Source organism: Chenopodium album, chromosome 12, assembly GCF_948465745.1.
Source record: "Chenopodium album chromosome 12, dcCheAlbu1.1, whole genome shotgun sequence".
Lineage (NCBI taxonomy): Eukaryota > Viridiplantae > Streptophyta > Magnoliopsida > Caryophyllales > Amaranthaceae > Chenopodium > Chenopodium album.
The window spans coordinates 28442451-28454956 of record NC_137845.1 but is presented as its reverse complement, the minus strand read 5'-3'; the positions used below and the strand labels follow the sequence as shown (position 1 = coordinate 28454956).

The window sequence follows — 12506 nt, the reverse complement described above, 5'->3', positions numbered from 1 at the left end:
ATGGCAGAGAACAAGTCTTCTTACCATCTGGCACTTGCCGTTACAAACATTAAGAGCCTTATTCCAATCACTCTTGAGATGGAAAACGTTCAGTACTCTACGTGGGCAGAGTTATTTAAGGTTCATGCACGATCTCACAAGGTCCTTGATCATATCATCCCTCCCGAGAAGGGCACGGGGAAAGTTCCTTCTACCGACGAAGAGAAGGAGCAATGGTCGACTCTCGATGCCGCGGTCCTATCGTGGATTTATGCTACCATTTTGAATGACTTATTGCACACCATTATTGAGCTCGATGCTACGGCTATGGAGGCTTGGGATAGTTTGCGTGACATATTCCAACATTCTCGTGCCATTTCTCTTAAACATGAATTTTCCACCACTTTTATGGAGGATTTTCCTAATGCTTCTGCGTATTGTCAGCGTCTCAAATCTCTTGCCGACCAATTGAAGAATGTTGGGGCGCTAGTGTCCGATAATCGAATGGTTTTGCAGTTGGTTAGTGGTCTTACCAAAGCCTACCGAGGTGTATAGCCACGTTGATCCGACAAAGCAATCCTCTCCCTCCCTTTTACAAGGCTCGGTCTATGTTGACCTTAGTGAAGGCTAGCATTGCTAAGGAGGCAGCCACAGAGTCGGTGATGTTGGCTACCTCACATGATGATGCTCACGATGACAATTCGGGTGGATATCCAAAAGGGAAAAATTCTGGAAATCAGTGGAATAACGATGGTCGTAAGAATAATTCTGGTGGCGGAAACCGTGGTCCGGGTGGTGGCCAGAAAAATAATTCTGGTGGTGGCCAAAATGGTGGTGGTCGCGGCTCTTCTGGACAGCAGTCACAACAGGCGCAGTAGGGTCCTCTATATTGGCAGCAACAACCGTATCCACCTTGGGGGTGGATGAACCAAGGCTAGCTCAACCCATTCCACCGTGTCCATACCCAGCACAAGGGTGGGTTAGGCCTCAGTCATAGAATCGGGCTGGAGGTATTTTGGGGCCTAGAACGCAGCCACAGCAGCAAGCCTATGCGGCATCATCATTTGAGCAGTCCTCATATACTACTCCAACTGATATACAAGCTGCTATGCATACTATGACTCGCAATCTGCTCGACCCGTCATGGTACATGGATACTGGAGCCACGTCTCACATGACATCCACTCCAAGTATTTTCTCGTCTTATGTTAATTTGAGCAATCATCCAAATAATGGCGTTATTGTTGGTAGTGGTCATACAATTCCCATTTTAGGTTATGGTCACTTTACTTTGCCTTCCCAGAATCCTCCCCTATCCCTAAACAATGTCCTTCATGCTCCCAAACTCATTAAATATCTAATTTCTGTTAGAAAATTTACTATTGATAATTCTATGACAATTAGGTTTGATCATTTTGGGTTTTCAGTGAAAGACCTTCGGACGGGGATGCCAATAATGAGATGTATGTGATAGTGTAGGAAATATTTCAAGCATCCCACACTTGAGCCCCACTGTGATCATACACTTAAGTATGGTGGCGTCCAAAGGGAAGGAAGCTAGAGCAAAAGAGTCGCCAACAAGTTTTAGGAACTTGTAAACCGTTAACAGAGTGAAGGTTACACCCCTTCACGATCCATGAGATTGCTAACTCCATAGTGGTCTTGAACCATGACTGGATATTCGGGGATGAAGGTACAAATCCAACCTAAAAGAGATTGAACCTGCCCTAAAAATAAGCCTCTACTTTATTCTTCTCATATTCATGTGCGATTTTCGGTCAACATACAATCAATATATTAGGAATAACTTTTGTATACATCCGGTGTATAGTAATTTACTGTACATCGAGGGTCACTTTTTATCAAATTTAGGATCACTTTTACAATTTTTTGGGTAACTTTTATCAATAAAGAAAAATACTTCGTAACTTTTATTTATGTCAGGGTAACTTTTATTTGTTTTAGGGTAACTTTTACTCATTGTATGGGTAACTTTATAACGGATGTACAATATTTATTGTACATCCTTTTTATTTAAATGTTTGTCATATATTAATCCTAAACCTGTTTAATCTATATTGGTTGATTATTAATGCACAAACAAATCTATTATTGGCGATCACTTGAATTAAAATCATATTAGCCTAAATAAAATTATTAATTATCTTATTGAGCATGATTTCAAGTACAAATTCCATTTAAACCTGCAAGAGAAGGCGTGATCAAGCAATATATATCAAACATCATAATATTATTGACACAACAATCATCATCATCATAATAATCTCATCAAAGCATAATGATATTAACAAGATCCTAGGCATGATACTAACATGATTAATAACAAATCCTAGCATGTCACTAAACAATAGAAATCAAATCTTTATTCCTAACATGATACTAACATACATGATAGAAGAAAATAGGAAATACCCTAAACATGATACCAAAAAGCAATAAAAGTATCCTAACATGATACTAGGAATTAAAGTAATCTAAGCATGCTTTCTAAAAAAATATAGCAATAAAATTACTCAATTTGTTGCCTCGTATCTCTTTCTATCAAAACAATACACACGTTAGTAACTTCGATGAAAATATTAAATCAAACAACTAATTTAAATTATTAAAATAGGAGTTGGGACCAAACCCTTAGAAATTATCAACCTTTCACGTCTAGGGCAAAGGCAACTTCGAGCTTGGATATGTGTGTCTAAGTCTCGTGATGGACGAATGTTGTATTTTGAAAAGGGAAGGCTTAGAAAGAGGGAGAAAGAATAAGCTTCTAGCTTTGAGAGAGAGAGAATAGAAAGATGATTGTTGATGATTGAAAGACGGGGAAATACGACCCTATTTATAGAGAAAAACATCCGGAAACGATCAGAGAAGATCGAATTCCAATCGAAGTAAAACTGCTCCCATCGCGACACGATGGAGTTGTCGCGGTGCGACAGGCTTATCACGGCGCGACAGGCCTATCGTGGCGCGATGGACCTATTGCAGCGCGATGGTGCTGCGGGATAACATTTGCTGTACGGAGTCATTTTCCAATATAATTGAATAATTAGAGTCCATACTTTATCATTTAGAATCAGATTGAATCTCTTTAAAACACTTGTTTTCTTTCAAATGAAATTCTTTATCTTTTCTAAAAATATAATTATTAATCCTAATCTCTTTAGAACTTAAAATAACCTTCTAGATTATTCTAGAAAATTAAGTAATTCCTAATGACTTTAGGAATTATAATTAATGGACCATCTACTTGATCATTGGGTTACCCATAAAACTCATTTAATATCCAATTTAATATTTGGGCCATAACTTCCTCATCATTCATCGGAATTGGGCTTATAATATATCGTTGGAAAGCTCTTTTCGAGCCCCATCCAACTACACAACTGTCGAACCCATATCATAGACCAAATTAAATTGGATTGGACATTTTTCATAAATAAAGTACGAAAGGAAATATTTTTGAAAACAGAAAGGAGTATTTTTATTAAAAACAAGGGAACGCGAGACTCTTTCACATTTCACTTTGTTCGATAATCAAATGACGTGAAAAGTACTCATCACTGGGTTTGGTTTTGGGGAGACACAATCAGGTGTCTACAGATAGTCGGGGCGATCTTTATCCTATTATCTCCTCTCTCAACAATCAAGCTTCACCATTTACTTTTGATGTCTTCTCACCTAAGGTATGGCATGATCAGTTGGGTCATCTGGGGGCACCTATCTTAGATGTCTTAGGCATAATAAAAGCATTGATTGTAATAGAATCTCTCGTTCTAGCCTATGTGGCTCTTGTGTACTTGGAAAACATATTAAATTGCCTTTTGTTTCTTCTCTTGCAACTACTATGATGCCTTTTGATATTATACATAGTGATTTGTGGTCCTCTCCCATTTTAAGTTCTTCGGGACGTCGATATTATATTGTGTTATTGGATGATTTTTCGAATTATTTGTGGACTTTTCCAATAGCTCGGAAATCAGATGTTTATGATACTTTCCTAGTTTTTAAAGCTCATATTCTCACCCAATTTGAACGCAATATCAAAATTGTACAATGTGATAATGGTAGGGAATTTGATAATGGACCATTTTGCAAAGCTCATGGCATGTCTTTCCGTCTTTATTGTCCCCATACTTCACCAAAAAACGGAAAAGTCGAACGAAAAATTCGGACTATAAATAATGTCTCACGAACTCTTCTAGCTCATGCTTCTCTTCCTCCTTCATTTTGGCATCATGCTCTTTAAATGGCAACCTATCTCCTTCATATTCTTCCGAGTAAGTTTTTGGGTAACAAGTCTCCTTTAGAGGTTCTTTACCAAAGGGTTCCTTCTTATTCTCATCATCTCAGGGTTTTTGGATGTTTGTGCTGCCCCCTCGTTATTCCTTCTACTACTATTAATAAATTGCAACCACGGTCTACACTATGTGTTTTTTTGGGGGTATCCTACTAATCATAGGGCTATAAGTGCTATGATATGCCATCCAATAAGATTATTATTTGCCGCCATGTTTTATTTGATGAGAATGTGTTCTCTTTTGCAAATATTCATACAACCTCTTCCCATGACTATGATTTCTTGATGATGGTTTTTCGCCATATATGATGCAACATTTCTTAGAGTCTGGCTCAGCTCATACTAAACCCACACAATCGACCCAAATCCCTCATCAGCCTGACCCAACAAATTCCCCACCGCTAGACCGGTCACCTAGTCAAACCGAGCCCAGCTCCTCGCCTGTGTCACCCTCATAGGTCGAGCCCACTGCTCCAGTTTCAGCTGGGTCATCAGCCACATACTCTGGCCCAGACCCGACTCTCTTCCACTCTAATCCTACTCCTCAAACACACTCCATCCCACCTACTTCTAATCCGCAACACATTCTACCTCTTAAATCCTCCATTGTCACCCATAGTCAGCATGGAATATTTAAGCCTAATAAAAAATATTCTATGCATGTTGCGGTATCGAGGTCTCCTTTACCTCGTAATCCGATTGAGGCTCTTCGTGACTCGAATAGGAAATTAGCCATGGATGATGAATTTAATGCTCTTATAAAAAATAAGACGTGGGAGTTGGTGCCCCGTCTACCGAATGTGACTGTGATTTGTTTTATGTGGATTTTTACTCATAAAGTCAAGTCTAACGGTGTGTTTGAGAGGCATAAAGCCCGTCTTGTAGGTGATGGAAAAACTCAGCAGGTTAGCATTGATTGTGGTGAGACTTTTAGTCCGGTGGTGAAACCGGCTACGATCCGTATGGTTCTCAGTCTTTCTCACTCTAAGGCATGGCCAATTCATCAATTGGATGTAAAAAATGCCTTCCTTCATGGTGAATTACAAGACGGTTTATATGCATCAACCATTGGGGTATAGGGATCGTGACCATCTTGATTATGTTTGTGTTTTGTGAAAGTCCTTATACGGGCTTAAGCAAGCACCTCGTGCTTGGTATAAGCGTTTTAAGGATTATGTTATTTCTATTGGTTTTACTAATAGCAGGAGTGACAATTCTTTGTTCATTTTCCGTAAAGGGTCCGATATGTCTTACATTTTATTATATGTTGATGACATTATACTCACAGCTTCTTCTGATACTCTACGACGTTCTATAATGGATCGTCATAGCTCTGAATTTTCCATGAAAGATCTTGGCCCTCTCAATTATTTTCTTGGTATTGATGTGACTCAACATAAGGGTGGTATGTTTCTTTCTCAGCGTAAATATGCTGAAAAAATCATTGAGCGTCTAGGCATGTCATCTTGTAAACCTTCACCTACACCCGTTGCTACTAAATCAAAGGTTAGTGCTAACTTTAGTACTACTTTTTGATGATCCTACTCTTTATAGGAGCCTTGCAGGGGTTTTGCAATATCTTACTTTTACCAGGCCGGACATATATTATGTTGTCTAACAGGTGTGTCTTCATATGCACGATCCGAGAGTTGCTCATATGTCTGCTCTCAAACGTGTTATTCGGTATATTCAGGGTACTTTGGACTATGATCTTCATTTGTATCCTTCTTCTTTTTCCTCTCTAGTCTCATATACTGATGCAAATTGGGGTGGGTGCCCTGACACGAGGCGGTCCACTTTTGGTTATTGTGTTTTCTTGGGTGACAACTTGGTTTCTTGGTCGTCCAAGCGCCAACCAACATTATCAAAGTCCAGCGCAGAAGCTGAATATAGAGGGGTGGCGAATGTCGTCTCCGAATCGTGTTGGCTCCGAAACTTGCTCTTAGAGTGACAATGTCAGTGATATATATTTATATTTGTCGGGTAATCCAGTGCAACATCAACATAATACCCCGTATTTTTGAAACGTATTTTCTAATTAGTATTCTCTTAAAAAGGGTATTTTAGTAATTTATTTTACTATTTGAATTTTGGAGCCAAAATGATATTTGAATTTCGGCGCCTAAAGTATTTTAAAACTTAATAATTATATTTGGATTTTAGATAAGATTTATTATCCATTTATTTTATTTTAAAAACCGGATTATTTATATATATTTCGGATATTTTAATTAAACAAAATTATATTTTATTATTTATTTAAAAGGGCCGAAAATTCCTAAATTATTAACTATGATTTTCGGATTTTCTATGTGTAGAAAATCTGATTTTCTTAGTTATTTTATTTGGTGAATAATTGGTATTTTCCTAAATAATTATTTTATACAAAATATATTATTTATGCAATCATTTTTAATCCTTAAAATCTAGCAAATATTTCCCTAAAACTATAAGTGGAGGTCCGAAATATGAGCATAGATATGCTCAATATTTTTGGCCATCATATGCTAATTTTGGGTTAATTATTTTTTAGTTTTGTATTTTAATTATCTTCCTTAAATTCCCTATTTCCTTAATTCCTGTTGTTCATCTCACAAAGATTTGATCATCTTATTTTCCTACCTTATTTCATCTTTGATTATTCCCCAAGTAATCTCTTTTGCCATATTATTTTCATGACAAACACACTTTTCTAAATTCTATTATTCCTAATCACCTTAATATCAAAAGTTTCCATATTTCTTTATTCACTTCTCCAAGTAATTTCCTTAATACTTTTTACCACAATTCTTCCTACATTCTCCTACCATAATTCCCTCATTCATGAGCCTATAAATACCCCTTCATACCTCTCATATTCTTCACACCAAAACTCAATTCTCTTCTTCTCTCTTATTCTTCTTTTCCCTAAATCTTTTCATACTTTTCTTCTCCTTTTTTCATACAAATATTATCCCGTATACCTTTGAAGCCAGTTTTCGGGCACTTCTGATCAGTTTTTGGGGTATTGATGTTTCATGGAAGATTGTTTCTCTCGAAAAATCCTTGAGGTTAGGCTCAAGAATCACCCAATTCGGAGTTATATTGAAGGAGTTATGACCTCTGCAAATTTTGCCTATTCTTTCCTACGAAAATTCAATTCTCTGTAATCCTATTCCTTTATCTTCTTCATGGCTAGTTTTCTAAAATACAAATACCTATTTCAAAGCTATAACTTTATGTTAAAGTATTATTTTAAAAGAGTTTTATAGTCCATGCACATTAGATTTGAGTTTATGTTGTGATAACCTTATGATTATGTTATTTGCAAGGTGTATTCGTGATTGAACTTTGAAAGTGCAAAGTGTTGATTGATATTCGGAATCAAGGTTCTTGAGGTTCTTTTTGTGTGGTTTTTCTAGCAAGGATCAAGGTACGTTTAGGTGGCTAGATACCTTTGAAAGTGATTGGTTTGAATAACATGTTTTACATGATTTGATTGGTGATTGAATTAAATTGATTTGAATTATGATTTTGAAATAAATTATGTTTGAAGGTATTAATTTTAATAAAACTATTTTGAATGATTGATTTTTAAATCATGTTTTGAATGGTTTGAATTACTTATCATGTTTAAATAAAGGAATTGATTTTAAAAGGTTTGTTGAATTAAATAAAAGGTTTTTCAAGGAAGAGTTATTGATTTTGAAAAGTTATTAATATGAGATTTTATTCTCAAGTATCTATTTAAAAGGTTTTGATTTTAAAAGTATGTGGAATTATTAAAAAGGAGTTTAAATTATATTGGAATTTATTGGATATTAAATGGATTTATTGAACCATTGAATTATTATTATTATTAATGCTTTATAAGCATGTTGGTAATCCTACTATGCTGATTTGGTTTATTGATAAGGTCTTGGACTTTGTATGACCGGATCTTTCCTCAAAAATAGCCTTGTAATATAAGGAGACTAGCTTGGGGGGTGTGCACACTTGGGTGTGGAATTGGATTAAAAGAAAAGGAATTGGTTTTATTAACTATTATTTTGAATATTAAATCATTGGAATCGGTTTTGGAATTGATTATTGGAATTAATTATTGGAATTGATTTTTAAAGCATGTTTGCAAATAAATTGAGTTTACATTATCTTGCACTTATCGTACTTAGCACATTTTGCTAATCCGTATTTCTTATTTGTTTTGGTTCGCCCTGTTTACCTTAATGGTAAGCAATGTTGACTAATTTCAGGTGGATTCAATGATTGAGCATGTGGAGTCCCGGAAATGGTTTCATCTAGATCAGGAATGTTGATCTTTATGTTTTATTTTGAGTACTCATAACAATGTTACTATTTTTATAAGTATTAATAAAACAAAGTTGAGTTTTCGCTGCGAGCTATGTTGTTGAGTTAAGTATTTGAGTAGCCTTGCGTAATCACGCGACGGTAACATTCCTAAGTCTATCTCTACGGCGGTATAATTATACGTATTATAATAATATTTCCGTAGAGGGAGATCCGGGGGTGTTACAATTTTGTCCATGAGACGGTTGCTCGGGGTCAAGTCCGTGTTCTTCATGTGCCATCCAGATATCAGATTGTGGATATATTTAGTAAGGGCCTTCCCCTAGTTTTATTTGAAGATTTTAGGGACAGTCTCAGTGTCCGACTACCTCCCGCTTCGATTGAGGGGGTGTTTTAAATATATTGTAGATATATTGTGATATTTTATATTTGTTAAGTATAATTATCCTTCCCTTGTTTATAGCTTTCGGTTATGTAAACATGATGTATATATTGCTATTCAATGAATGGGAAAAGGCAACCAAAATATTCTTTCAATTCTAACTGAGTAACCTCATAATTCACATCCAATTATTCAATTTGTCAATAATATTCAAAACCAATTCAATTAAGAAAATCAACAATAATCACTAATTTAAAAAAAAAAAATTAACACAAACAAATTCAGAAGAGAAAGGACTCACGAATAAATTCAAAGGGGAAGAATCGAAGAAGAGATGTACTGTTGACGCTTAGAGATGTGCTGACCTCCGGGCTCCGGTGGACTGTAGGCAACTCATCGGACAGGAGGACAATGATCGGTGTGGTGCTGTTGAACGGACATTGATTAGTTGTGTTTGGTTCAATTAGGGAAATAGGGAGCGAAATTAGGAATTTGGGGAAAAATAAGAAATTAGAAAATGGGAAAAGACTAATATTATTAGGAGTAGGATTAGGGATGTCAGTGGGGCGGGTCAAGTAGGAGACCCGTCCCAGCATCCCCGCCCCAATTGGGTGGGGATGGGTCTTGGTTTGGCGGGTGGTGGGGCGGGGATGGGGATAAAAATCATACTCGCCATGGGTGATGGGGCGGGGGTAGATTTTACATTGTACTTGCCCTATCCCCGCCCCGCCCTACCCGCCCCACTTTGTACCCGCCTTACCCCCACCTCACACCCACATCTATATATTTTTAAAAACAAAATTATATATTTTTATACTATTTCAAAAAAAAAATATGTAAATTAAAATAGTAGATATAATAATTGTAATACACTAATATTATAATTAAAAGAGTGTGTAATACTTCTTTATAAAAAAAAAATAAAAAAAAGTGTGTAATATCAACAATAATTTTTTTCTTGTAATCTATATTAATTATGTTAAATTGTGTATTGGGAGATGGGGATTAGGCGGGTCTTAGATGGGGATAAAGTGGGGATGGATATTCAAGTGGCGGGGTGGGGCGAGGATGGTTTTGAAATTGTACCCGCCGGGGCGGGGATGAGGATGAATTTTGGACCCGCCGCGGGGATGGGGATGAGGATGAAAATTTTTGGTGGGGATGGGGATGGGAAGGAAAAAACATCCGCCCCGCCCCGCCCCATTGACATCCCTAAGTAGGATTCTGCAATTCCGGTCAAAACTTTCCAATGTGCTAACCTTCAACATGTGAATATTTTCCTCGCAAATATTTCTTTTAATTAATATTTTTCTTTTTTAAAAAATAAAAATTTATAAATTTTTTTCAAAAAAGCTATAGGTTTAATGAACCACCTTAAGGGTGTGTTCTCTTTAACTTATTTTCAATTCATTTGAGTTTAATTCCTAATTTTCTTCTCTAATAAAATATTCAGTTCAATTCAACTTAGTTCAGTAATGAGAACATGCCCTAAATCTGCCCCTGGCTCCATAAGATATATTGTAAATATTTTTTTTTCACAAATTATGACTTTTTACATTTTTGTGGATCTAATATATTCACCTACTCATAATATATACTAAAATTAAAAAAAAACCTTAAATTATTTTCATTGTACTTTAATTGTATTGACAGAAATAATAATATTTTTATTGAGCTAAACTTAAATCATTTTTTAAATATAATATTTCTACTATGTTAGTTGTTGTTATATTTTTTTTAATTAAAGCTATTGATTTTTATTGTCAAAACTACCTAATTTTTTTTTTAACTTAAATTATATATTACGAAGTAATAAATGAACTTAACTTACATATTTTATAAACATAACCATTTTTTTGTTGAACTTAAATTATATAGGAAAAAATGTAAATAATAATCCCAAATTTGATGTATTTTCTTGTAATAATCCCAAATTTGGATTATTCTGGAATAATCCAAACTTTGGGGGTTGTTTATATTTTTCAACCCCAAATCGGTCAACAAAAGTTAATGACCTATTATATCAAGTCACTTGTCACGTGTTAAGTCTTGATTGGTCTAAAATTTTTTTTTAAAAAATAACAAAAACAAGAAAACACCAGCCCCCCTTCCCCCACCGGTGCATCCTAATCCCCATTCCTATTGCTCAACCTGTCGCTTTCTCTCGCCAGCCCTCTGCTCTTCTCGATTGGTTCGTCGGTCTTCTTTTGCCGACTCTGACGTCGTTGTTTTTCCCCATCCCCCTATGCAACCACCATTGAAATCCCTCTGCTCCCAACTCCTTAAAACCCCAAATCACTCATTTCCCACCTCAAAACCTTAGCGGCTAGGGTTTTCAATGGTGGGGGAGGATTGTTTAGGATTTTTTGGAGCGGGGGAGGTGGTTTTAAAGGAGTTTCGAGTGGCGGTGATGGTTGGAGTTGCACGGTTTTAATGGGAGTTTGAGTGGTGGTTTTCTAGCAAAAGTAGCCAGTGGTTTTAATGGAGTTTCGAGTGGTGGCCTGCTGATTGGCGTGACTAGGCTTACTGCATGGCTGCGTCAGCTAGCACTACAGGGATTGGGCTTCGGTCGGCGTTGTAGTGGTTGGTTGTTCTAACGGTAGTGACGTGGCTGGGAGCAGCCAGTCATGTACCCCTGTTTTTTTTTTAAAAAAAAAAAAAGTTTTTTAATTACTTTTTATTTTAAACTTAAAATTTAGTAATAGATAATTATTTTAATTTTGTTTTTTTGTTTACAAAAAAAATTGGCCCCTTTAATTGGTCACCGGTAATTGAGATTGAATAAAGTAAGAAGCTCCTAAAGTTCGGATTATTCCACAATAATCCAAAATTGAAATCATTAAAAAGAAAATACAGCAAAGTTGGGATTATTATTTACAATTTTTCCAACTATATATTTATAAATGTTATTGGATTAAAGTAAGAAAAGTAGAGCTTAATGGCCTGTTCTGATTGACTGAACTGAACTGAACTTATTAGAGCTGAACTGAACCGAACTGAACTAAATTGATCTGAAATGAATATTTTATAAGAGAAATAAATTAAGAAGTAAACTGAACTGAACTGAATTGAAAATAATATGAAGAGAACAGACCCTAAATCTACAATAATGAAATTCACATATTATAAAATGTGGTGTACTATATACAAGCATCCTTTAGAAATCCTAATTTACCGAAAAAAGAAAAAATAAAAAATAAAAATCATTAGTTGGACCAGTACACAAATGGTTGAGTCCTTTGACATACCGTATGGCTTGACGTCCAAGCCACAAAGTGTTTCACTTAACATTTGGACATCAACCTTAGTAGTTATATACCTTTTTTTTTTTAAGGGAACCTCGGTGATATATTTAGATACGACTTGAATTGGGGGTATCCCAAGAAGCAAACTTAAACACTCTTCTTAAATTTCCATGCTCATAAATACACTCTAATATCAAGCTTCAATTCTGTTGCACTGCAAAACACAAAACAAACAAAAAAAAGAAAAAAAAAAGGAATAAGAAAAAAATTCTTCTTTAACTTTGGAGGAATAGAAGTA

The 12506-nt window shown here is 35.6% G+C and overlaps 1 protein-coding gene across 1 annotated transcript; it reads left to right on the top strand.

Annotated features, from left to right (window-relative positions):
* On the top strand, window positions 1–534 carry LOC145571089 (uncharacterized). The gene has a single exon (XM_081630178.1). The coding sequence runs from the start codon at window positions 1–3 to the stop codon at window positions 532–534; it is 534 nt and encodes a 177-aa protein (XP_081486304.1).
* Window positions 535–12506: the final 11972 nt, after the last annotated feature.

Bases quoted from the DNA above. Each gene is read 5' to 3' on its own strand.
- LOC145571089 (XM_081630178.1), top strand. From the start codon at position 1: ATGGCAGAGAACAAGTCTTCTTACCATCTGGCACTTGCCGTTACAAAC.